The 26,105-nt window shown below is 36.9% G+C and overlaps 1 protein-coding gene across 1 annotated transcript in view; it reads right to left on the minus strand.

Annotated features, from left to right (window-relative positions):
* The window catches only part of CLINT1 (clathrin interactor 1), a 52,934-nt gene that overhangs the window by 21,369 nt on the left and 5,460 nt on the right, over positions 1–26,105 (minus strand). The window contains exons 2-5 of the mRNA XM_059825250.1: positions 3,724–3,828; positions 2,992–3,088; positions 1,359–1,467; positions 310–474 (exon numbers count right to left, since the gene is read on the minus strand). Of these exons, the coding sequence (XP_059681233.1) occupies positions 310–474; positions 1,359–1,467; positions 2,992–3,088; positions 3,724–3,828 (476 nt within the window). The remainder of the gene's footprint in view (positions 1–309; positions 475–1,358; positions 1,468–2,991; positions 3,089–3,723; positions 3,829–26,105) is intronic.

Below are 26,105 nucleotides of genomic sequence, written 5' to 3' on the forward strand. Positions count from 1 at the left end.
TACTCTGCCTATGGATAAAAACAAGACAGCTAAGTTTTGGCTAAGCCAATGCATTAATGTCATTTGTAAAAGTTTCTAGTTAGTTATTATCTAAAAAAGACTAACTTTAATTACTTCAAAAATCTTTAAATTTGTATGGGGGGGGGAATGTTCAAGATTTCTTTTATAATAGTAACACTGACAAGTAAAGAAATATAAAGAGAAAGCATCTAAAGGAATATCTTAGAATTTCCTTAAGTTATCTGTGTTATGTAAGCCAAGTTAAAAGTCGAGATTGTCAATCCTTGACCAAGAAAACCTAGTACTCACTGTATCTGAACCCTCCAACACTGTCCGAAGAAACCCCAATGTATTTGTCTTTGTTCTTCTTCGCTTTCTTCCTCTCTTCCCGAAGTCGATCATCATCTTGAGCAAATTCAACCATTTCTTTTACCTTCTGGCGTATGTTTATACCTTGGTCTTTGCCATTTTCATCTGTGTAAGTAATGCAGGTAGAGACGATGGATGGAAGAAGGAGGGAAAAGGGAAGAAAAAAATAAATCAGAGGCAGCAATACTGAACATCAAACTGATAAGAAAATTTGAATTATGAACACAGAAGAGAAAGATCTTATGATTACCAAGGTCCACTGTATTTGTTTAAAAGGGTCCAAATATTTTGTTTCAACATAAATTTTCATTCTTAGATAAACAACAGTTTTCACTGAACGGTGTATTTAGAAACATCTAACTGATGCTGAAACATTGAAAAGACTGAGACAGAAATTATATTCTCCACTTGAACAGTTTTAACCCTTCCAAATAACCCCTTTTCCTCAGTCTTTTTAGTACAGTTTTTGCAAGTTTAATTGCAGAACTCAGTCTTATTGTAAAACTGAATTTTTGAAAAATTGCTTTCAGTTGGGATGTACTAGAAGCTAAACGTGCTCCTTTCCCAGCCTTTTTCACATTCAAAACACACACTGGCCTTGCTGCCTTTGCACTGTAAATATTATTTGGTGGGAGGAAAAAACCCCAGCTTCAAACAGATGTGTGTGTTTTGGAGCTCTAACCTTTTCTTCCCATATGATTAAAGCTATTCCTTTACGGACACCACAGGGGACCAGTCTCTAGTGCATATTTTAATATAAACCCGAACACTCATGTTGTGTTGGTTCTGTTGTTATTAGCCAGTCTTTTCTGCAAGTTCTTGTCTTCACTAATTAATACTCTAGGGCCCCACGTCTTGGATTCTGCACTCTTCACACAACTGGCAACAGTCACATTCTAATTAGACTGGGGAAGCTTCTAAGCTGGTTCAGGTGACTGACAACTCCAACTACTGTTTTAATTTGCTTATAAGATTTTTCTATTGCTCACCTACAAAGTGGTAATTTTCCAGGGATCGCAAATCATAAATGTGTTCTCTGGCACTTGTAACAACACGCTCTGATCCATTCCTTATGAGGTAAGCTAGGAGCAGCAAAGACTATAAAAATACAAAGCACCTTATGATTGCATGAACAAAAGCTCTATCTTTTTTAAAAAAAGAAGAAAAACAACAGAAAACAAAACCTAACCCTCTCCCCAAATTAGTAAGTAATAAGGCTTTCCCCTCTTAAATAAATGCTTATTATATGGGTTCCCATAGAAAAAAACATGTTTTCCCCACATGTACCTTTTGCTTGTTAGAATATCAAAACTGTGTTTGTCCAACTCTAATTTGTTATTACTAAATCACAAGTAGTTACCTTCATCAGCCACTGCTTATTTTAAAAGACAGCAGTAGCAATTTAAGAGAAAAAGTTAACCCTGCTAAATGAAGCATTTTCTTTTCCTCTTTTGCGCACAATTTTCCAATGGTTTTCACTGAAAATTATCTCCTACAGAAATAAGACAACTTCTGCAGGATGCAATGGACATGCAAAACTGCATTCCAGGACGATTTTAAGCAAGTGACAAAACAAATGAAGTTTAAGTAGTACTTTAAATGCTATTTTTTTTATGTTGAGGATTTCTATCTAGAAAAAAAAAAGGGCACTTTCTCCAAAGTAGTGCCTTTATCAGCTAAAACTATCATTATATTTCAACATATCCAAACCTGATAAGCAATTCCAAGCAGTCTTTATAACATTAAGTAGTTATGTGTGATAGCATTAAATATTAATCTATATTGTACTTCAGGGAAAACAATTACTATGAATACAAAACATCAAGCACCTGTGAAAAGCACAAACCATGCCTTAGAATTAATTCTGTCTTGTTACAATCCTGGCATCAAGAAAAACAAAATATAAGCTAGTCTAATACATCCATTCTAAAAAATGAGGTTATATTTGCATAATTCAGTGAACATTGAACACCACTAAGTGCAGCATGATATAATCTTAAGCAGAAAGTTTCTGTATCATGCTAATTAGCCAAAGACAAGAAAAATGCAAATGATTCAGTTCTTTTTCCAAAACACAAGTAGGACATAAAAGCCTCATATGATGAGATTTGCAAGAAAATTTGGTCCACTCAAAGCTAAACTACAATTTTTAGAGAATTATTAATTGGCAGAAAATTAATATTCGTTTCCATTTTATTTCAGGTATTCCTGAATTCCTTCAAAAACATTTTCCCGATAGCACAATAAAACTTATCATCTACTTCTCATGGAGCACCGTAACAACTCCTTTGGGTAGATTCAAAATGTGAATGCTACTCCAATACTTGAATATCAGCAAAACGTAATTGCTCCATTATGTTCGTTAAGTAGCATCTTAGGCACACTTCTAAACCCAGAAATTTGGGGGTTTTTTATATAAAGCATTTGAAAGACATCTTTGACTTCAGTAAGAGAATTATAAAGCATATACTTAAGAAAGAAATTATAGGTTGCTAGTGGAATAAGTGATATAGCAGTATCTAAACAGGACGCTACATCAGAACATTATACTAGCAACAAGCATTGCGTCCTTCATGCACTAGCACAAAGTCTTGACTACTTCCAGTTCATATACATACACACCTTGTAAACTCTCCTCCAGTTCTTTTTATTGTCTTTCAGCATTCGAGTCCAAAGCATGTTCATAAGTTCTGGAAACTGTTCATACATAAACGTAGCCCTACAGAATTAAACAAAAGGAGTAAAAAATTTTATTCTCCGTGGTTTGCCACAGTAGCCTGTTACAACTCCGGGCTGACAGTAGATGGCACGCTTGATCTAAGCCCATTCACATTTTATGACATTACAAGGGAAAAAGCTATCCCTATTTCTTACTCGTATAGAAGTAATTTACGTGACAGTACTACAAAAGAAAAAAGTAATTCTAAAAATCTGAGGCAGTAGAAGAACCTTCACTAATTTATAATGAAGATAATGTTTAATATGAATACCCTAACAACCATTGCAACTGATCAAACATGCAACTTCCAAACTCATTTTTAACAGAAAAAAGTTCAAGGAAGAATTTGACATGTTTTGCACTATTTGGAAAAGTCACAAGAAAGCGGTTTGAAAATAAACACTCAAAAAAGTCAGATATACTGAAAGAATTATAAGGCTAGATAAATAAAAATCAAGAATTTCAAAAATATTTTGACTTCATTTTTTGTTTCACAGTTTTCAATACATTATAAGATTATGCATTAAAAAAATAAGACTTGATTTACAGCAACTTTTCAGCATTATTCAGCAGCAATTTTCACATTCCTGTATAAAATGCACCTTTCTTCATCACTGAGCCAGATTATCACTTACTTGGCAATCTCTCCCATGAGTTGCCCCGAAGGTCCCCATGGATCATCATTGGTTGCTTCTCGAACCTTAGACTCTATTTCTGAATAATTCATAACCACATTGGTGCTGCAAAGGAAAAAAATTAACACACATGAAGATTAGCATCAAAACTGAGAAACCCATGAAAACTTAATAATGACACTAGTGAGTATCTCACTTAATGAGATACCTCTACAGGGTCGGAAAGAAAACATCTTTAGTGCAGAAGTTACCCTGAGGACACTATACAACACATTTAAGTTATCTTTAAGAATGTTTTACTATTCTATTAGTCTTCAAGAATACAGTGAGAAACTAGGGATTACATTACAGCTGGATTCAGTCCAGTAAAAATGGCTTTTGGTCAAATTAAAATCCAAACTGAACCACTAGAGTCAAAGCTGATGCTTCCCCAACTAGATATGGTTTGCTTACAGGTTTGTATGGTGTATAGTTATTTGCAAGAAGCCTTATAACTCAATCAGAAGCAGATTTTTTTTGAATTATGAGTGCTACAAAAGAAACTCAAGAATATCTGTATCAAACAAGATTTAGTTTAAAAAAAAAAGATAAGATTCACTAGGAAGCCTATTTCCTAGCTTGCATTTATTTAATTAAGGGAAACAGCAAAAGAAAAGCCGCAGAGCGCTCTGTATTATGATTAAAGCAATGCAAATACTATAAGGAGCTCAGGCTGTCTATGAGAGTTCACAGAAAAACATAACTTGGAAAAAGAAATCAATGTGATTTTTTTTTTTTAAATGAATCTCTCAAACTGGTAGCATTCAACTATAAGCTCAGCAACCTCTTCTGTGCCCCTAAAAGCATCCAGATACATTTGATAACACAATGATTTTCCTTATATTTTAAGGTGAGTGAGCAGGCCCAAATCATCATTCATACAGAGAATGTTTGAAAAACAGCTCTCTAGTTATGGAGCCAGATAGCACACAGTAGTAAGGAAACATCAGTAAAAGGAAACTAGTGGCCTCTGCTTTCCCTACATACTTTGCAGTATATTTGAAATAACTTAGGAATTACATTGTAATTGTATCAAAAGTTTGAAAATTTACTTAACTGTTGTTAATGTAATGTACTGTTGTTAACTGTAATGTACATCATACAACTGGTTTCAGAAGCCAGAACAACCCCTGTAAGATGACTGCGTTCAACATATAAACCATACTGTAAACTCAAATTGATTAAACTGTAGGAGAGATCTAATGATCTTGTAATACAATGTGGAGAAGGCGTTTGCTGCTTAAAAACCTCCTCTGAACCTGAAAGGACTACAAGAAAAAAAAAAAAAAATCAAGATGCTTAACAGTCATCCCTCTGTCCATGCAGGAGTTGGCACAAAGCAGCATTCAAGCAACGCCCGTTCAATTTTGTTTGGCATAAGGATAGCAAAGATCATGGAACTTGGAGTTACAAACAGCAGAGACAAGAATGAGATCTCCTTAAGTCTGAAAGGGGACACAGAAGGTAATTGTTAAAACAGAATAAAATTCCTGGACTTAATCTTGGATTCTCAGCATGAGAATTCCTGCTGTCAGATTCTGATGTATGATTTTATTCAACTTTGTGTCTAAAGAGAGCGTAAGCTACATGACTGAATAAATAATCAGCAAGCTAACAGAACCTATCTATATTAAAAAAAGCATGTAAGAACACAGCAGTAGTTATGAACAACAGCAATTAAGGTTTTATAAATTCATTTACGCTAAATGTACCTCAAGCTTCTGTTTCTGACATTTTCTTTAACATACATACAAACGTAAACTAATACCATCTTTATTTCCCATATACACGGAACATTAAAAAACCCCACAATCCCAAAGCTACAGGCTTCAGCGCTTTGCAGCTTTCAGCACACTAGATCCCTTGTCCAAAGCAAGGAAAGGCAGGGAGTTGAATGGAAAAGTTCTGTTTGTTTTTATAACCCCTCCTTAAGCGCTTGTTTGAGAGACTTGATAGGGAGTTGGGGGAGAGCATAAAATGAAGCATTTCCTTCATTTCTTAGAGCAAAGAATTTAAGATTGAAAAATGCATGAAAAGATGCAAACTTACTGTCAAAAAAAAATGCCAGCATTAACTATGGAAGAGCTCCAAATGCATTGCTAAGGCAGCAATGGGGGTTGACAGGGAGAAATGGAAGGAAAACAAGGGAAATTAAGTAATGCCAAAAGAAAGAAGAAGGTGCAGTTAAACCCCTCTAAGTACAGAAACATGCTCTATTTCTAAAACCCTCCTGCAGTAAAGTTACTGTTCTCAGCAACTAGGAGAAAGCTCTTTTATAAATGCCAAGATGAGATCTAATGGCACAAAGCGTTCCAAAACAAAGTATCTTTAAGCCACATTTAATTCAGCAACAAATGTAAACTTCAAGGAAAAAAAAACTGTTGTATAGTTTGGCATCATTCCAGGTCACTTAAAAATAACCATTTCTAAAAAGGTGGAAATACAGTTTTATTCTTCCTTTCCCATGTTTTCTATGGCCCTCGTTCCATGCCCTACCCATGATTCCTGTGACCTCTGCAACAAAAAAATAATTTACGTCCAGATGTGAAGGGAAAAAGTGACTCGCTTGATTGCCAAGACTTCCTGTGATTGATATAAATTTAATATCGGAGGACACGCTCAGACACCAGGGGGGGCTCTCCGATTGGTTTGTACTGGGCGGCTTCCAGGGGATCCGGCCGGACTGCAGGGCCGCAGCCCGCCCCGCGAAGAACCCAACACGAGACTGACAGAAGGGCTCTTCGCCGTCAGCGTTTCAAACGCCCTGTTATCGGTGAGGCTGCATTTGGGTTGACCCCAAATCGCTAACTGAAACCCTGCACAATTGGAATCTTGCGACAAGCACATTCACAGAAACTTTTGACATGGACAAAGATGTTAAACATGAGGCACATTTTGAAAGTTACATCCAAAGTAAAGGCACGCCAAATAAATAAATAAATGGGTTGACATTAATATTGCAAACAGTTGCATTCTTTTCTGTTTGTCTTACATTTCATTTCAGTCTATTAAATCATAGACTAGTGTCAACAGATGATCTTTACTCTTTATTGTACCCCTTAAAAATTATTTCAGTATTGTTTCTTTTTTTTAAAAAAAACTGTTCAGGAAAGCCAAGAGAGGGCACTGTCACATCTCTATGAAACAATAAGCATGGTGATGGTGATCAAAATGTTAGCTTTTCATTTCTTGCAAGAGAACACTCAACTTTAAATGTCTGCATCTACAATTTACAGCAACACTGAATGGGTAGCTCAAGTCTGAGACTAAATTCCTCCATGTGAATAAATGGGCATTGCTACTGAAAAGCCAGTGGGTAATGGTTACAAATATCTCATCATCTCCGACTGCATCCGGCAATAAGACACACTTCCTCTAAAAAAAATATAGTTAGAAGTTTTACATGGATTTTATAAACTATATTTTAACATATTTTGAAACTGCATAGATGTATCATAGATGAAATACCCCCAAAATACTTTGTCCACAATTTTGTCTGCATTTTTCAAAGAAATCTTTCTAAGGATTCAACCAATTGTAAATAACTTCAAATTTTGTTCTAAGTTACATTTTGAGATTTGTAAGTTGAGATAAAGCTGTCATCTGGCTCCAGGTGCCATAACCTACAGTGTGCTAAAAAACCAGAATAATCACGAGGGGGAGAGGAGAGGGATGTGAGGGGTGAGAGGAAGTATTGCACATAGCTCAAATTATACATTCGAGGTAAAAATAATGTTTAGTTGGTGTTAGGGAGAGCAAGCAGACAAGCAAGAGGGGACAAGTTCTTTACCTACCCATATAAAACTAAAGGGACCAGAGAAGCTACCAAGGTCCAGCCAAAAAGTTTACCAGGTATCTGCCACTTCAATCTTTACAGTTGCAACAGTCTGAAAAGCACTCTAGCTTTCAGGCATAAGAAGATAAAAATCCTACAGGTCTGAGATTGTCCTCTGAGCACTATTGTTTGAAGCACAGAAATGAAAGGTAGCTTGTGGATGGCCTGCCCTAAGAGGGGTCCCATCCTCCCCCCCATATCAGTGGATACCAAATGTAACCCACAACGTGGACATAAATACACACAAACACTAGTGAGTGATAAATATATCTGCAGAAAACTTCTATTTGTGTTTTATTTCAATATACTCCAGTATAAGGCTCTGACAGATGTATTTTGGCTACTCTGCTCAGGCTTCTGACCTTACGTAGTAAGACATGAATCAAGCTACTAATGCTCAGAAGAACAATTTAGTGAGGATGAGGTGTCGTCTGCTCTCATAACATATCAGAGCTTCTTCGGCATTTTTTCCATAAATAGCCACAAAATAAATACTGAAAAAGAAAGCTTTCCTCTTCCAGACTAAGAAAAATATTTTTTTAAAATCACTTTTATGCCAGGAAAGGAAAATCATAATATTTCCACCATTCTATTAAAAAAAATAAATAATCACAACATCATGAAATGCAATGTTTATTTCAGAGTGAAGATTTTTCACTGTTCAGAACCACAAGATGTTCTCTACAGGTTCATATGCTGTAACTGAAGTCAGCTCAATTATCTGTTAGGAGATTATCATCACTGATAAAGTATTACACAACTATAACTACACTGCTTCTAGTAATAGCTTCAAATCAGTAACATTACAACCACCTCTGTTGTGCCTGAACTAATTATCCCACATCAATCACTGCTGGTTTCACACTGAAAAAAAAAGTCACCCAAACCCTCTATCATATCCCTTGAACCAGGAACACTTTGGAAACATGGATGTGGAACCATGAGGCTCTGAACACAGCAACAGAAAAGGAAGGAGTCTATTTTCTCAGCTAATATCTACTCTAAAATTAATGACTAAACCATACGGTTAACCCTCAAACAACATTTTATAACAATGATTTACATACACTACCAAGCAAACCTGCTAAAGAAAAAGGTGCAATGATTTTTGTCTTTGTTCACTTGATTCAACGCTTCAGTTACAATCCTTCAGTTACAATCCCAGAGCAAATAGTTCAATGCCCACAGTCTTCCCAAAAGAACACAACACAGTTAGATATTCCCACTTCGTGCTCCCCAACATCTCCTACACCTTCCAGACTTTTTCCATGGTCAGTGGTGTTCTGTTCCCTCATCGTCCTGACAATACATTCAAGTGCATGAATTCACAACTCACAAAGGAAGCTTACAGTTCACTGTTAGATTTTGGGAGCAATGTTCTTTTAAAGGAAGTATTTTTAAGATAAGCGCTCATCAGGAAAGGAGTAGAGAGCTGTATCTCACAAAGTTTCAGATCTTCAAATGACATGTAAACTTAGCATTCCACATTAATGCTCAAATAGCAGTATAGTCTTAAACATGCAGAAACTTTTAAATAACATGTGCATAGGAAACCTGCAATAGAGAAAAGAAGTGCCATGAGAAAAGAGGGTATTTATACATTTAAGATAATGAAAGAATAATAAATATATATCCATCCATCCATTCAGAATGGGACTTACTTTAAAACATATTAAGGAACCAGAAAGCCTACCAGATCTTAGTCTATGTTTCTGCACAAACTTAAAAGCCTTGAACATGCCCTGGGGCAAGAGTCAGACCACTCCATTAAAAGCACCATTAGGATTAGAGTTCCTATTGATGTCGGTGGTGCCACTGAGGACACCACAATTCTGGACATCAGATCCACAGAAGATTTGTGAAATGCCAGGTCTAATCTTGTGAAAACGAAAATAAACAGAAGTCACAGAGAGGGTACATTACAACAGTTTCTTTATAGTGATGATAAAGGTATTGGATTGGACAGGGTAAGCCTAATTAGAAACACTTTTCAAACCTCTGGGAAGCTGCCCACTGTGCTGAGGGACTGAGCAGCAGGAACAAGAAACCTGGTTACACAGTTAAAAATTTTTTTCAATGTATATATCAAACCAATTACAGTATCATGTATACATGGGACTCCTATGTGCATAATATTATGCCTTTAACTATTACTCCAAGGACATCACTGGATTATGCACCTTCTGTTTTCCTTTTTTTAATTTTACAACTGGGAACACTAAAATACTAAAAGCTGAGATGAGAAACTTTCTACATTTTACCACCATTAACAGTTTTCAACGAGACACCATTCTGCAAATATCTGTTTAAAGTTTAAGTGCAGAAGAAAAAAAATTCAAACGTTTCACACATGTATGTCTATCACACATAGTTTGAACGTTAATGCTATTCAAACAAATAGCAACACTAAAGAAATATTTTTAAAGAAAAAATTAGTTTCTTAGAGGGGGAGGGGTCTGGATGAACAGAGGACAACAGCAGCTCTGTTACTATACAGCACTATGTAGTGTGGTACCAAAGTCTTGTAAGAAACAAGTATTTTAACCTTTTATTATTTAAGGTGCCAAAACAGACACAACATTATTTTATCTTTTAAATAACTATGTGTTCAGCATTATCCTTTCAATAGGCAGTCTCATATACTAATACTTCAATCTCATTCTTTCTGTAATTTTGTTAGCAGCTTCTTTATTTTTAGAAAGTCTTCTCCACATTTCCTATGACTTTTACAGTGAATAAAAGCAGAGTTTAAATTCAGACCATAACAGAACAGATGATACCGACTCAGACTGAAATCTCATCACCTCACTTGGTGACATAGCAAAGGAGATTGTTACTGTAACAGTCTCTGAAGTCCACATGGACAAAACCCAGTAAGAATACACTTGCACAGCTATGCTATGCTTTTTGGATTTAAAAATTAATAGATTGCATTGTCCAACCAGAAAGGACCATAAACGGAATCTGAAAAATAGTTAAGAAACCATTAAATTACAGCATAAGGAAAGTTTGCTTTAACTCTAACTGAATAAGGAAAAACATACGCAGCTGGTTCATTTATTCATCTTGCGTATCTCCATCTAAACATCACTACAATTTTTATGGAAAGGCACATAGATAAGAACAGGAGTGCTTTCTCATATGCATGGTTTGTTACCAGCATGGTGGTAGCTTCAATGTAAACCTCTGAACAAAGGCAGCATCTGGAGGCTGAGCTAATGCTCTGCTCCTACAGTTAAAGCGCTGGCTTTGTCTTCCAGCAGCTTATTTTCTCCTAACAGTTGGGTTGTCTGGTCCCTTTCAGCTGAGAAGCTAGCAGTCTTCCACTACAAGACAAGATAGGGACCCACTAGCTATTGTTCATCTGATCCATTGTGCATGTTTTAGGACTACTATCCAAACACAACAGCAGCACTTTATTTTCAGATTTCCCAAAAATCAGTATAGGGGCTGACAACTTAAGGCAAAAAAATACACATAACGTAGCTTTGCTTTTAGACATTTGAGACCGCACCCATATTTGGTTTTTTAAAAAAGAATGAACAAATGCTCTATAAAATAATATGAGCAAAGTGAACATTCAACATCTGGAGAAGAGATAAGGCAGACCCCAGTAACATTTGCACAATGCAGTTTCTAAAAGACCCCCACCCACAGACACCCATGCATTTAAGATGAAGCCTTTGGAGGGGAGGGAACACACCATCTTATCCCCACCATTCATCTTCTATGAGTCATGCATCTAAACTATTTTTAGTACCTAGATTAAAAGGTTCCTGTAAAGCAGGAGTGGAAATAGATGGAAAGCTCTCTGAGAATGCTAAGAAGTTATTTTAATATTAAGTGATCCATTTTTAAACTGTGTGCAGAAGTTAGTTTCAGCTACTGAGAGTACACAGTAAACAGAAAAGCTACGCAACTCGTCTGAGTACAGGATACATTTCCCGTGCTCCCAGGTGTGGGAATCTTGGCATCTATTAAATTGTTAATTAGTTTCCAGAAACATTTTTGCCAATTAAAAAAATCATTTAATACTTACCCATCTGGGCATGAAATACTTTCAACGGAGCATTTGAATTGGTGAGCTAAAAAGAAACGATCCCGATCCACACAGCACCACCTCCCAAACCCCTACGGGCCAGCACACCATGCTAAAAGCACCTTGCAAAATGGGGCATCATATATTGATGCCAGTTATTTCTATTAGCATCACTTCCTTCAAGCTCTGAGAGATTGAAGCTGATCACTGGACCAAACTTGTGTTTCAGGAAACTGAAAGGATTTAAGACAAAGTCAAACCTAAAGATGCATTTCAGCACCAGACTTCACTACCCTGTGACAGTCTGTCACTACTTTCGAAAGCTCAACATGCAGACTGGTTCAGAGACAGAGGACAGAAAGATAGGACATTATTTATCCACCTGTTTTCCCAAACAATATAATGGACATTCAGGAATTTATGTACCTAATGTTACTAACAATGATTCAGAGAAAAATACGTTAATTGCCTTCAAAATAAAGATGGGCATGCTCTTCCCCTCATTGAACTTGAATATTCAATCTCAGCCAGCATCTCTCTCCTTGCTTGGTGAAGACAAACTAACTAAAAAACATGTAACAAACTTAATGCGTTTTCATCTTGCTCCTGTCAGTAACATCACTTTTGTTATGAAACACACAGCTTAGATTTAGAGCCTTACAGATGAAACATATGGATACCAAATATGAAGCCAGAAGTCCACATTCAATGAAGAAACAGATGGATACCCATCTGCCAAAATGCCTGGTGAAATACCTCAGGTTACACAGAGGTAACAGCCCAACATTAGCTGATACTTGACCATTTGAAGTTACTTATTTTTAAGCCACTCCTCAGAAGCATTACAAATGTGACACCAGTCAATTTAATACATGAATACCAGGTATTATTACAGACCTTCTATGCATATTGCAATTATGTTCTTTCTGACTGACGATAACATCTTCATTACGGTACAGTAGGATCTGAAATACATTTTCAGCTTTTCAAGTTAACAGTTTCATTATTTATGTGGCAGATGTGCAAGGCAAACTGCACAGAAAGAGATAAGCCAAGAAAAACATCCTGATGGCCACAAACGAATTACGACTTGTGGGAGGAAGGAACTATAAAGCTATTTCCTGTGCCTTACAACTTCTAATCACAAAAGACTACCAAGTAAACAAGATAACCCAAAATCCACCACACACACTTTCAAAAAGGACAGCGACTTTAAGAATTAAATTAAAGCCTGTTAGAGAACTCAAAAGATCTCTCACTTACACAGAAACCACCGCTGCACATTGCTGAAGTCTTCCCTTTCAAAGTTTCCCTCCCCTCAGAAGGTACCCAATTGCAGCTTGATCTATTCTTAATGTTTTTGTAATTGCTATGCTACAGCTGAAGTAGTTTTTACAGATGTTGGGAACATGAGGCAACTAATTACATGGTAGTTTTAAAGCACATTTGTGCTAGAATGAACACTGTCCCCCCCCCCCCCCAAGTTGATTTAAGACTGATTTCATCTCTCCTACTGCAGGTTCCTTGGAGTATGTAAGTGTTAATACTTTCATGTTCTTATATAAAACCATCCCTTGTGGCTTACACCAACAGACACACGGCTGCTTTAAATATCTTAATTTGTCAACAATTGTAGAGTGGCAATATATGGTGGTAAATAACTTCTCAAACTCACTGAGGATTTTGCCATGTTAATACTATCGATCATGGTTTTGTACCACCTCTACATATAGTATTTCTTCATCTAAAGCCCAGGCCCATTTCTTTATTTCCCTACTCTTTAGGGGGTATTTTGGTTCCAAACACCCACCCTAACCTTCTTCAGTTAGCATCCTCTAATATTCAATGATTAGACTATCTTCACTTCAAATACATATTTCTGCAGTTCCATTTTTAAAGACTTACTAAATGCTGCCATTTTGCTTATTATACTTCATTAAAAAAACCTTCTTTAAAAGGTGATTTCCCAAAATAAATGCTATACTGCAGCAAGTAGAGTGAATCAAAATACTTCCTTTTAACTTACAACGTAAGAACATCACAATAGTATTTCCACTGTTTTTCAGTATTAGTTTTTAGGTCAGATTTTTTAGTTCAAATTTTAGTTGAAATCAGAGTACAATTACACCTAAACCACTCTCATGACAAATGCAATTAATCTTAAGCATGAAAACCAATTTCACAAACAAGTGGAAAAAAGGTGCCTTTCAGGCAACATTTGACACTTTGGTGGGATAGTTATGTACTAAAACAGCAACTCTGTTTTTGATTCAGACAGAAAGACAACACTTACTGCTGTTTGCAAGTTTTCAGTTGCCTTACACTCATGTGAGCATACATCTGGCTTATCAGATTGAAGTCACTGCTTGTAGCTCCTATTCCTGTGTATTTAATTGCTTTCAGAGTTCAGTATGCTATGTTTAAACAATAGCAGCCATATCGTCAAAAAAGTGGAATTACAAAACTTGGGTAACTTTTTGTAACCACAGAACTAAAGATATTTCCATATGTATGTTGTAATCACATGACTAGATTTGTATTTGCTCAGTCCTCAGACTTACTTTGCTACTTACACTTCAGATTTTTCTTCTGTAACTAACAAGCTGCAACAATTTTAAAAATATTTTTTAGTTAACTACATTTCTTTACAGAATTCAGTCAGATTGCACTTCCTCCTTCAAGACTCAGCAAGAGCCACTACGTATTTTCCGTCAAGTGCTGCACCTTTATTTTTTCCGTATTTGTCATCCAACCAGGTAACATGACTTATACTGAAAATAAATGTTTAACCAAGTAGGACAAAGACCAAGAGAAATCTAATTAAACACACACTTTCTGTAGCGTGCTTTTTATATGAATAAAATACCAGCACAAAAAAGTCAATCCCAATAAACACTGCTAGACAATAATAACATAAAACTAAAATTTAGATACATTATTTTGGGAGAGACAGACTGAAACATTCTTCACCATAGCTTACACCCTCCAGTCAATGGTGTTTGTTTGTATTTTGTTGCGTTCGTATAACTTCAAGAATAACTTTCCCTGAAAACAAAAAGCTCATTTCAGGTGTTCATAATGTGTTTCATAAGCTGCCTTCTGAATAAGGTTTCTAGTGCTACTTTCTTTGTTGTATGCACAAAGTATTAAGACAAAAATACTTAAGCTGTGGGCTTGAATATGGTAAGTGTGTACAGAAACTTTCAACAGATGAAGAGACTCAAAAGTACTCCTAGTCAGTGAGCATTCAGGATTGGGGCACAATATTTTCATGTTGAGAAAGAAGTATTTACAAGAAGAATGAAGTCTTACCCTTCTTTCACAACAAGAAATAAAAGGGGTAAAAGTTTTCAGAGCACAAGTGAGTTGTAGTTACACTCAACGTGAGGCAACAATAAGCTTTGAAGCTGTGTAACTTCAACCTCAGACTTCGTATTTTTGACCATAAAAATTTTTGAGTGACCTTGGATGGAGGAGGAAGATGGGGAGGAAAAAAACCCCAAACCAACAAATTAAAACCCAACCTCGCAGTAAAAAGAATACTCTACCAGTAGCTAGGACACTCCTAACCCTCCAGAATGTTGCATGAGGACCTGTGTACTTCAGACAATGCATCTCCTACTCCCAAAACAAACCTTAAGTTTTCAGAGCATCAAAAGAACTGTGTCATTAGTGATTTAACATGACCCCCAAAAGATACCACTCCTTTGATAAGCCCCCTTCACCTCTAAAGCTTCTGCAATTCTGAGCTATTTGCTTACTCACTACTCATGTGAAATGCGTTCACCAAAGAACTTCATACTGGGGTTTTCTGACACCATGAAGAGCATGTAACAATAGTAAGTTTACAGTAATGCAACAACTGGTCAAGGAAACCTCCTGATGCTATACATGCTTGAAGTATATTAGCTGAATAGTTACAGATAAGAGATTTTACTCTGGAAAGCAGGAACACTGCCTGGTAGTTACTACACCTATGAATGGTGCAGACCTATTCAGTGTTACTTATCACATTGAATTCTAAATAATCCAAACTTTCCTTACTCAAAGAATTGTTTCCAATATTTGTCAGCTGACACAGTATTTAGTGTGGACTGAAGAATGTACATGCAATAATACGGAGCTTAATATTGCCAAAAACCACACCCCCCAACACTAACGGGACCATGCTTAATGATCCTTGTAGTTTCAGCTATCCCTTCATTGCAAGCTGAGTACCATTAAAACACTGCCCTAATTCCAAATCTATTACAAATTAAGCATTACTCTAAACACATGCTAACTGTTCCAGTGGGGAGGGTTGATTAAAGTTTAAACAATGCGGGCACTGAAGCTTTTAACACACAAACTGATCATTCTCTGCTACTGTATAATCACTTTGGCACTATGACATCACATGCACCCCTGTACTTCACAATATCAATCTTCTTCTGCAGTCATTTTTAAGAGGAATAAACCTGAGTACAGATAACTCCTCTAAGCCAACAGTAAGCACCCGTCACAAGCAATTCTCTGATCAGATCCACAGGCAAGGTACAGGTAAGGTTACTAAATCTGTCTGGAGTCCCACTCTGAAAGCACCACCCTTGTTCCCTCCAGCCTGCCCAAGGGCTCTAATTCCTGCCAGCTCCTCTCCCTGCCCCTTCAGACTCAAGGTAACCAGACTCAGACAACAGCATCCCAGCTACATATAAACCATACATGTCAAACACACCCAACTTTCACAACACAAGTTGCACTCTATCCCTAACACCCAGACCAGCTCTGAAGGGCTTGCAATTTCCTTCTGCCTTCAACTACAGAGCTATGACTGTACAGCTTCACATTTCATCTATGATGTAGCAAAGTATTAACATTGTATTACCTAAGACAGTCTGAGATGTGTATCTCATCAACAACAGAATCTAGAAGTATGGTCCGAGTAGCAGGTGAAGCAACTAAACAAGAAAAAACTTCAACTGCTGTTCTAATACAGCCTTGTGTCCTGGAAAATGTTTTAAGACTGAGGCAGAAGCTGCACTGCTTTCAGAGTAGGAGAAAGGAAGAGGAGGCAACAGTTTATACAAAGTTATCAAATTGCAGGCTCATGACCAGTTGTTTTCCTGCATTTATTCAAGTGTCTTTCAGTGGAAATCCTACGCAGGAGGTATTCAGTAGGAGAGACAGACACTTGAGACTGCTGTCTTCATCTTTGTTTTTCTAAAGTGAACCACATTATCATTTACTGATCTTATTTCTAAACACACTGGAATTAATTATATAGTTGCTGCTGTCCGTAAAAAACCCATAACCTCAACATCAGATTTCAGGCCTTTTATTTCCTGAAAATAATTAAAATTAAAAAATGAATATTGATGTCACTACAGAGAAGCTGATCAGCTTCTCTTCTCAAAATTGGTTCCTTAGAGTCTGCTTGCTTACTATTTGAAGCTGAAAGCAAGAACTATTCCACTAGTCCATGCAGTGCTACAATACCCACTACACTCAATAGCTCTAATGCACGGCAGTGTTTCCTTCCATATCCAATACTGAAATCCAATCCAGAAAAGACCATTACGTCTGTCAGACAATTTAAGGACAATGCTGTCTTTAAGTAGGACTACATGGAGTATGTCTGGATGCAAGAACCTTATTTCTTGACTCCACTACACACAGCCATAAGAGGAATGCAATCAAGGCCCTTTAAACTTGTGTTTCAGTGTCTCCAAGAATATCCCCCTCCTCCTGGGAAGGACTCTATTAAAAAAACTAAGCCTTTCCTTGCACCTCACCTTGTTAACAAGTACGAACAAGAAATTCAACATCTTACAAATTTAAGTGTTATTAAGACTTCACAGTCTCCCAGTGAGTACTTTATACTTCTTTAGCATAAGCAGGGCTGTGCAAGGGGAAACCTGTTCACTATCGTAATCTCTGACAGTGCCAAAAGATGTCTGTTATATTGTATAAAAAGTAAAGGCAAGTACGCAGCGATAATTCTGTAGAATAAGCTGTGAGCATACAACAGTTTACAGCTAGGGGCAAAGAATTCAAGGGGATTTCCTGCTATGCCTTCACCTTTTGCCAGTGCTCCTTCAGCACCTACTGGCCCTAAAGGCTCTCTCTGACTTTTTGCTTCCAATCCGGTTTTGAACTAGGTTGTACACCTTTCACAAGTTTTTCTTCAAACTTTCACACCGGTCTCATTTTTGTTTTTACACGTGAAGTTTAGAATTGCTGGTCATTCTCATTTTCTTCAAATGGATATTTCAACTTTCTGAAACATATGTTTTTGCTTTGAATTATTTCCTTAACCCTTCTCTTCACCAATGAGGTTTCTTTTTCATCGCTGTCTTTGAGAAGTGATAATAGTTTCATTATGAGACACCAATATAGCATTTTCATTATCTCCACATCACCTGCAAGGATTCCATTCTTCAGCATGTCCTTGAAAGCTTTTTTTTTAAAAAAAAAATCCTCATTTTTATATAAGCAATCTTTTTGAAAAAAGCACCCAAAAATATTTTTCCTTTATGCCGCTGTTGCTCACAAAAAGACTTTTAATCCAAACTCTTTATGTTCATTATTACAGAGTGGCTCTGAAAGTAGCATCCCGAACCAGAATCGATGCACAGCTCAAGATCAAGCCAAGGCTTACCACTTCTGTCTTTTTGACCAGCTTTTTGGCAAAACAATCACTGACCATCTAATGTGTACTGTTCTCAGTATAAGACACTGACGCAATGTGTATCTAACCTACATAGGATACATGAAGTCATGCTCTGCTATCACTTTTCCTGCCCACATCACCTCTCTGCTGTCCATATGGAGTGGGAGGATATCAAGCAATACAGTCCTCTTCCTGTTCTTGCTCTGCCCTCACGCCTTTAGTCCTGAATTTTCAGTTCATTGGGACTGACTGGTTGACACAGTTTGCTTGTTAATTTGGTCTGAAAAAGTTTTCTTCAGCGTGTTGCTCATGTATTCAGCTGTGCCCGTGTTATTTTGTGCTTGGCCTATAATGGAGTCCTGCTAACCACACTGTTTTAAAATGGGACACTGACAGAACATATGTATCCACAACTTTCTGAAAGAAAAACATCCCAGGTTCCACCTTATTCTTCAGTCTTCCAAAATCTGTCTTAAACCAAGACAGATATGCCTTGTAACATAGGTCTATTGTACGAGATGTGTATCTAAGAACTATTTTTCCCTTCACCAATTGGAGGCCTTCTTCCCATTAAATTAGTTGGTATCTCCTAATCAAGTTAATTTAGTACAATCATAATAAAGTTATGTTTTCAAACAGTTCTGACAATCAGCTGTTTCCCCACTATTTCTTCTGTAACATATTACATGGGATAAGTACACCTTATATAATGAAAAGCACATCAAAATAGTTCAACTGATACAAGAATTATAGATTAGACTCATGGCATATTAAATAATAATGAAATACTATAGACGGGCCACACAATGCATTTTGTGTCACTCATGGTTATTTCCACTGGCAGAAATAGTGAAGTGTGTTTTTTCCCAAAAAACCTGAGTATTAGGAAATACAGGGCTGTTGTACCTCCTCAGTCCACTTTCCTTTGATATATTCTAGCTGATCTTCATCTTAGTAATTTGTAAAGAGCTCTTATGATTGCAGAGAGCTGAGTCAGAACCAGAGAATGGCTAAGGCTGGGAGAGAGCTCTTGCAATCCCCTAGCCCACCCACTCTGCTCAAGCAGGCTCAGCAGGAGCAGGTTGTCCAGGACCATGTCTAGACAGGTTCTGAGTATCACCAAGGACAGAGCCCCCACCGCATTTCTGGGCAACCTGCTCCAGTATTTGACCACCCTCACAGTAAAAAAAGTCTTTTCTTTTGTCCAGATGCAATTTGATGTGTTTTAATTTGTGCCCAGTGCCTCTTGTCCTGTCAAGTTTTATTACTATTTACTGTGTCTTCTAGGACTATTACTGGGATATGATGTTTTAATCTAGTTTGCCATAAACAGGACTTTGATTTCAGGTGGTTCTTTAGAAAGACAAAACTGAAGTTTCTCACTAAACCACGTCAGAATAATTACTACAAGAGAAGGAAAAAAGTGTATCAGGAAAACAAACTTCACTGTTCCAAGAACACTTTGGGGGGGAAAAAAACCCAAACTTGCACAGAATTTAAATAAATTCAAATGCAGTTCCTAGGAATGGCATAATTACTTAGTTTTCAGCTATTATACTGCAGCCAGTAAATTAACAAAAAAATTGTTTTTAAAAAAATCTAATCTTTTCCTATTTCAGATTGTTCATCCTTTAATAACCCTGGATTACTATGTTTCTTTCCTACTACAAGTGTATCTAAGAATAAAAAGCAGTCAGCATAATCCTAAATAGACTAAGTTAGCTTAATGCCTATTTTCTTTTGTCATTCAATTTTCTATGAAGGCAGGTCACAACCTAGAAATCCTTCTACGACCGTATTAGGCAGTTGGACAAAGTAACTTTGTCTAGTAGTTGCTGGCAGTCTCCTTCTACAGCTAGTCACAGCAGAGTATCCAAAAAAGGGCACAAGCAGTAAGAACACCCCATTCAGAATAAATGAAGTATTAAGATATCAATGTTATGATATTAATATTCATTATTTCACTAAAATTTTCAGATTGGTATCTCACATTAAATAAAAAGGGTAGCTTGGCAAACTAAAAACCCACAAGTTCACAAGCATGCCTTTTTACTCAAAGCAAGCGTTCATTTGTGGAATGAGTCTGGCAAATTACGTACAAATTAACTTTCAAAATGCCAAGCCACGTTTATTTGTGGAGGACAATGATGTTTCCTCTCCTTTCATAGGTATCATTTGTTAAACAGGTTCCTCCAGGAGATCAAGTAACTCTTATGTCCTGAAAAGGTAACAAGAGCTGTTTCATTTGCCTCGGAGACCCAATTTCTAGTTCCGGTCCACATACAGATGATAATTTCAAATTACACTGTGTATTTACATCAAATCAATTTCAGTATCGTTCAACACAGGAACTATTTATTTATTTAGTCACTAATGGTAAGATTACTGGATTTTTATGATCTAATGTCTGCAGCTACAGAAGTTACAGTTACCATGTAATTAACAAAAACCTGACAGTGGCAGTTTAAAGGCTAAGAGACTCCACTTTCCAATTAGAAGTCTATTAGCACTAAGTTTTCAAGTTGTTTCAAGAAATGCACTCATTTGTTTGGTAGCAAAGAGAGATAAACCACTGTGATAGAAGTTAATTCATTTAGACAATAAACACCTTTGAACAGAGGGGTTTTTTTCCCCACCTCTCTTTGCATGATCATATGGAGGAATAGTTAAAATAATTAAATAATCATAAAAAAAGGAATAATTAAAAGTGACAGCAATCATTAAGGTATCAGCTCTATTCACAGATGTCAGTTACCAAGAATGTAATTTATTTTTCAGAAGATGCATTGACCCACTGCAACTCCAATAAAATTATCTAAGGTTATCAAAAACGTTTTTCTTCTCCTTACATTCAAAATGGACTTGGAGAAACCTGCACTGAGTAGTCTCATAGAACACAAAACACACACCTCCCCAGAATCACATAGGGATGTATTTGTTTACTAAATATAAAGTTATGTCTTGAGAGGAAACACCCAACAGTCTGTAATGTACGTTAGGATGCTTCTAAACAGGATGGGGAGAGCAACCAACAAGAAAAACATTTATTGTTATGAGTCAGAATGGAGCAGAGAAAAAACCACACTCCCTAACTCCCAATAGGTCTCATTATTATTACAACAGATTTAAAAAAATGTAGATCGGTCTCATTAAACAAGTTGAATATATACTAATATTTCTAATTGTATCCCAAATGAACCAGTTAATATCTATTAAGCATACAGTCAATATTTAACTGGTTAGCATGGGCCACACTATTTGGATGAGGGGAGGGAAGAGTACAACAGCTTTGAGGCAGTTTCCTTAAAACACACAGATACACACTAACAATACTGGTGGTGTCATGTTATTTTCATTTTTAGTGACAAACCAAACACATCCAAAAGGATTTAATCTATTTAAAATAACAGCTACATAGAATACCACTCTCACCAGTCTGCAGTAACTGAAATATATGCCACCAGTAATTCTAATATAACTAGCTGCACTTTTAAATTGAATTGAAAGCATCTCATATGAAGATCTGTTGGATCCTGAGATCACTTCCAGCCTGAATCATTCAAAGTAGCACCATACATGACACACAACTATCTATTTCAGTCTATATCCTTTCTCCCAAATTTGGGACCTGAGTGGAACCAGAAATAGTGATGCATAGCCCGCAACACAACAGTGATGCAAACATAGAAAGGTTAGCTCAAGAGCTTGAAGTAGTGATATACAAAATAGAAGAGCAACCTGAAGAAATAAAATTTGTGACCTTTTAGAGCAGTTTTGCAGCTAACAAACCACTAACAGTGCAGTTTCAAATAATAAATGAAGTTAGGTAAAAATGTATCATCAACGAAAAAGGGTCCCAGCCTATCTTCCTGTCCTTTCCCCTATCAACACAAGCGCTTGTGGTGCCATAAACAGCTGCTTATGCAGCACGCTGCTAAATCAGTTATGAACCCTAAAAGCTTGGGGTGGTTTTTTAGCTATATCAGCAAGATAGCACAAGCAAATACTGAGCTACAGAAAGCCGCATCAGGAAGGCAAAGACAGTGGACGGCCAGGTATAAAAGTGGGACATTCTCTTTTAGTGGAATAATAATCTTAGAGCTCCGCAAGCTGCTTGTGAAACCACATGCTAAGGGTATACTTCAAGCACTAAATCTGTACCTTGCCCTCCTTTGCCTTTAGCCACTCATTCTTACCAAATACCATTCCTTTCTTTATGCCAGTACAAATATTTGTGTGACCATGGAGTTAACTATACTGGGGAACTAACATCAGGGAACTGATCCAGTGGAGGATTAAATGGGCAAAAACAACTGGTTAGTCCAAGGGAGAGATTCTCTCTCATCAAGCAGAAAATATGCTAGTGCCAGCAAAAGGAAGAGAGAAGTGTGCAGTCTCTGGCAGACAGAAGGCTGTGAAACCTCTTTTACCATCAGCCTACGCTTACACTGACTGTGAAACTACAACCTAAGATTTCATGGCTTGGGCTATGTTTTCGTGTTTGTGACAGTGCTGATGGTGTTTGAAACTTCAGGGCAACCACAAGGGGAGACTCAGCCATGTGTTCCTATGTCCTCCACTTACACTAGCTTTAACAGTCTCTCTGCCCTTCCCTCCCCTCCCATCTCAACACTGCTTCCTCAGATGTGCGACACAAACTCGCAGTTGTACGGCAAACAAGTCTAGAGAACTAATCTAACTTAAATAACCTACAAAGTCCTTTTGGCAGAGAGACAAAGGAAGAGAGAAAGCTTCCAATTGGATCTGTTCCTCTATCCAGTTCACTGCACAGCAACCCAAACCACCATACTTACACAGCACACAACACAGGAATAAATAAGTAATGAATACTTTTTCTAACACTGTTATTGAAAAAAACACTCAGAGAACCACAGCCTACACAGCTTTCTGGAAAGAAGTGAACTACCAATTTCTAACAACTTCCCATGACCTTCTTAACAGACACTTGTACGTTAAAAAAAAAATAAAGTACACCCCAATCAGAATCAGATCTTATTTTTCAGAGAGGCAGAACAGAGGGACTGTTTTGTCATGAAAGAGTTATGCTCTCCTACACAATTGCTCTTTCTGAAGAGATTACTAAGCATCCTTAAAAGAAAGTTTTAGCTATGCTACAGCTGTTTATTCCAAATGGAACAAGTTAATAAAGCTCATGCTCCAGACTGAATGACAACAGCAGCTGTCAATCTTTGCCTATAACTGGACCTATATTTGACCTATGTCAATAAGATCCAGGACACTATATGGAGTTGGAAAAAAGACCAAACGCAAAACTGAATACTTTGTTCAGTTGTTACATTTGCTACTAATTTAGTTTTTCATTTTCTTGCCCTATATTAGTTTTGCCTTATGAATAAAAAAATTGAGATAAGCATTTAAACAAAGTCTGTAAAACCAGTCAATTTTAAACAGAAATTTATGCTACTGTACACATCTGTTTTACTAAGAAAAGCAATTAAAGCTACTAGCTGTCCTACTTTTTCCAAATCCAAGGAGTCTTCATTTTCCCTCCCTTTTTTAAATACTGTCTTAATATTAGTTTGGAACGCATAGTGGTAATTTGGAAGTTGAAGTTTCACATCACACACATGTAAGCAAAGTATTTGGAACATACTTGAAGCAACAGGTCATGTTCTGCATGTTGGAGATGAGTTTCCCAGCTACAAATGGGACTTCCTGTATTATGACTTGTGGACAAGCTGCATCCCAAACTTCAGAATAAACCAATGAGAGAAATTCCAAAAGTTCCAAAATTAAGCATACCACTTTTAAGATCAACACATTTTTGTGTTCTAAACCTATCATCCTATGAGACAATGCTTCACTCATTCTCTGACATCTCACCTTTCTGTTTTCACAGGAACTTATCATTTTCACATAAACACAAAAACTAATTTAAAACTTGAAACGAATGGAGGCAGATATGAGATACAAGAATCAGATTAGAATTTCAAGATTGCATTTTAGGACCTCTGCAGTGCTTAGAGTTGCACCTTAAAATAGGCAAGCCTGAGGAGAGAAAGCAGCAGTGCATTCCAGATTTGCACAATGCTTTGGAAGTAATTATACCTTGTATACGAAACAATTATTCAAATCAGCTAATATTTTATAATACTGTAGCTGGCAACACAAACAAAAGGAATTAGCACAGAACTGCGTTAAGCACGTTGATTGTTTTGACCCCAGTTGCACACAGTGATGTAGGTAAGGCTCTTACCTTTGACCAGCTTCATTTACTTCCCAAGCAGAAGGCTAGTCTTATTTCTGGCAAGGCAATGCAAAGCTATGTTTTAAAAATACTTCAGGGACATAGAAATTGTGACACATACATACATCATTTGGATTCTGTGAAAATACATAAGGCCAACACCTTAGCTAGCATTATGCAACATAATACAAACTACTGTTAGCTTCCATAGGGTGTAAAATGGCAATAACACATTTGAAAGAGCACTAACAAAAGCACCACTTGAAGGACTGTGTTGATGAAACTTGTGTGTTTGGTCACAACTACCTTACACTAACTCTTAATATATACTTCAGCTTGTAATATTTGCCTACTTTTGATTACTCCACTAGTTGAATATTCAAATAGGAGAATGACCTATCTATGTACATGAGATAACAGAGCATAATACTTTCAAAGATGCTTATCACCATACTAAATTACATGGCCCAAAGACCATTTTTATTCCTTATGAAACACAGCAACTTTTCAGAAGTTTTTAAAGGAAGGAGAAAAGCTCTAAGAAGTAAGTGCTGTGACAAGTGCTTGGCAGACACAGCCATGCACTGCTGCAGAGCCAAATGATATGTTCAAATACAGTCTTTCTTTGCATTCCCAAGACTATTTCTTCTCTCTCTCTCACTCTCTGGTAACCAGAGGACAAGTCCTTATAGGGCTGGAGATAATAATCATCACCTCGCTTGTAATAATGATACAAAATCCTGTTCTTAAAGCAGCTATCAGCAGGACATCTCTTAAGCAGCAATAGGAGGATAACTCATGCAGTGAGGGTTAACTGTCCCTTACATAAAACGATGGAAGTGTTCACTGCTCTGAAGATCTTGCTTATGCAAACCAAAATAAATCTTAAATATAAAGGAAACTAAATGATCCTGGAACTGGAGCAAGGAAGTTTACAGGAAGGTCAGATAGCGACAGACTGGTGTTAGACAATTATTTACCCTTTTGCTGGATATATCATATGATGGATCATTTACTGTAATACCTGCTATTACTAAACCACCAAACAGCACTTCATTACAGAAGAGTTCAATAGTCTGGGTGGACAAATCCATGAACCGTAAGAAAATCTCCCATAAACAAGAACAATTACAGGCACATTAAAAAAAGAAAGTAGTTAGGTAAGAGGATTTAAACCCCCCAGCTGAGCACATGCAGGATCCTCCTTATACGTTGGTCAAACGTGAGTATACTACAGGTAATAAGCAACTGAAAGTTAACTAGAAGCCACGTAACTGTAGAGTAAATTACTGGTATGCATTTACCATGTTAATAAGTATAACGCAGACATTGCATGAGCTAGCAGACAACAACATGAGCCTGGAAGTTGGTAACAGTTAAAACTCTGGATTTGCTAACTCACTGCAACTTGGTTTACTTGACACAATTATCTTTTTAGTTTTCCTCATCTGTGAAGTGGGGGTAATCCAGAAACCTCTACTCCTCAGCTGAACTGCAAGGTCTAATTCACATGCCATGCTTTAGGCTACAACAGCTAGGAATTACAATGACAATCAAAGCAGTAATTCACTCTACCAATAATTTATCCTTC

The sequence above is a fragment of the Gavia stellata genome, chromosome 16 (genome assembly GCF_030936135.1).
Source record: "Gavia stellata isolate bGavSte3 chromosome 16, bGavSte3.hap2, whole genome shotgun sequence".
Lineage (NCBI taxonomy): Eukaryota > Metazoa > Chordata > Aves > Gaviiformes > Gaviidae > Gavia > Gavia stellata.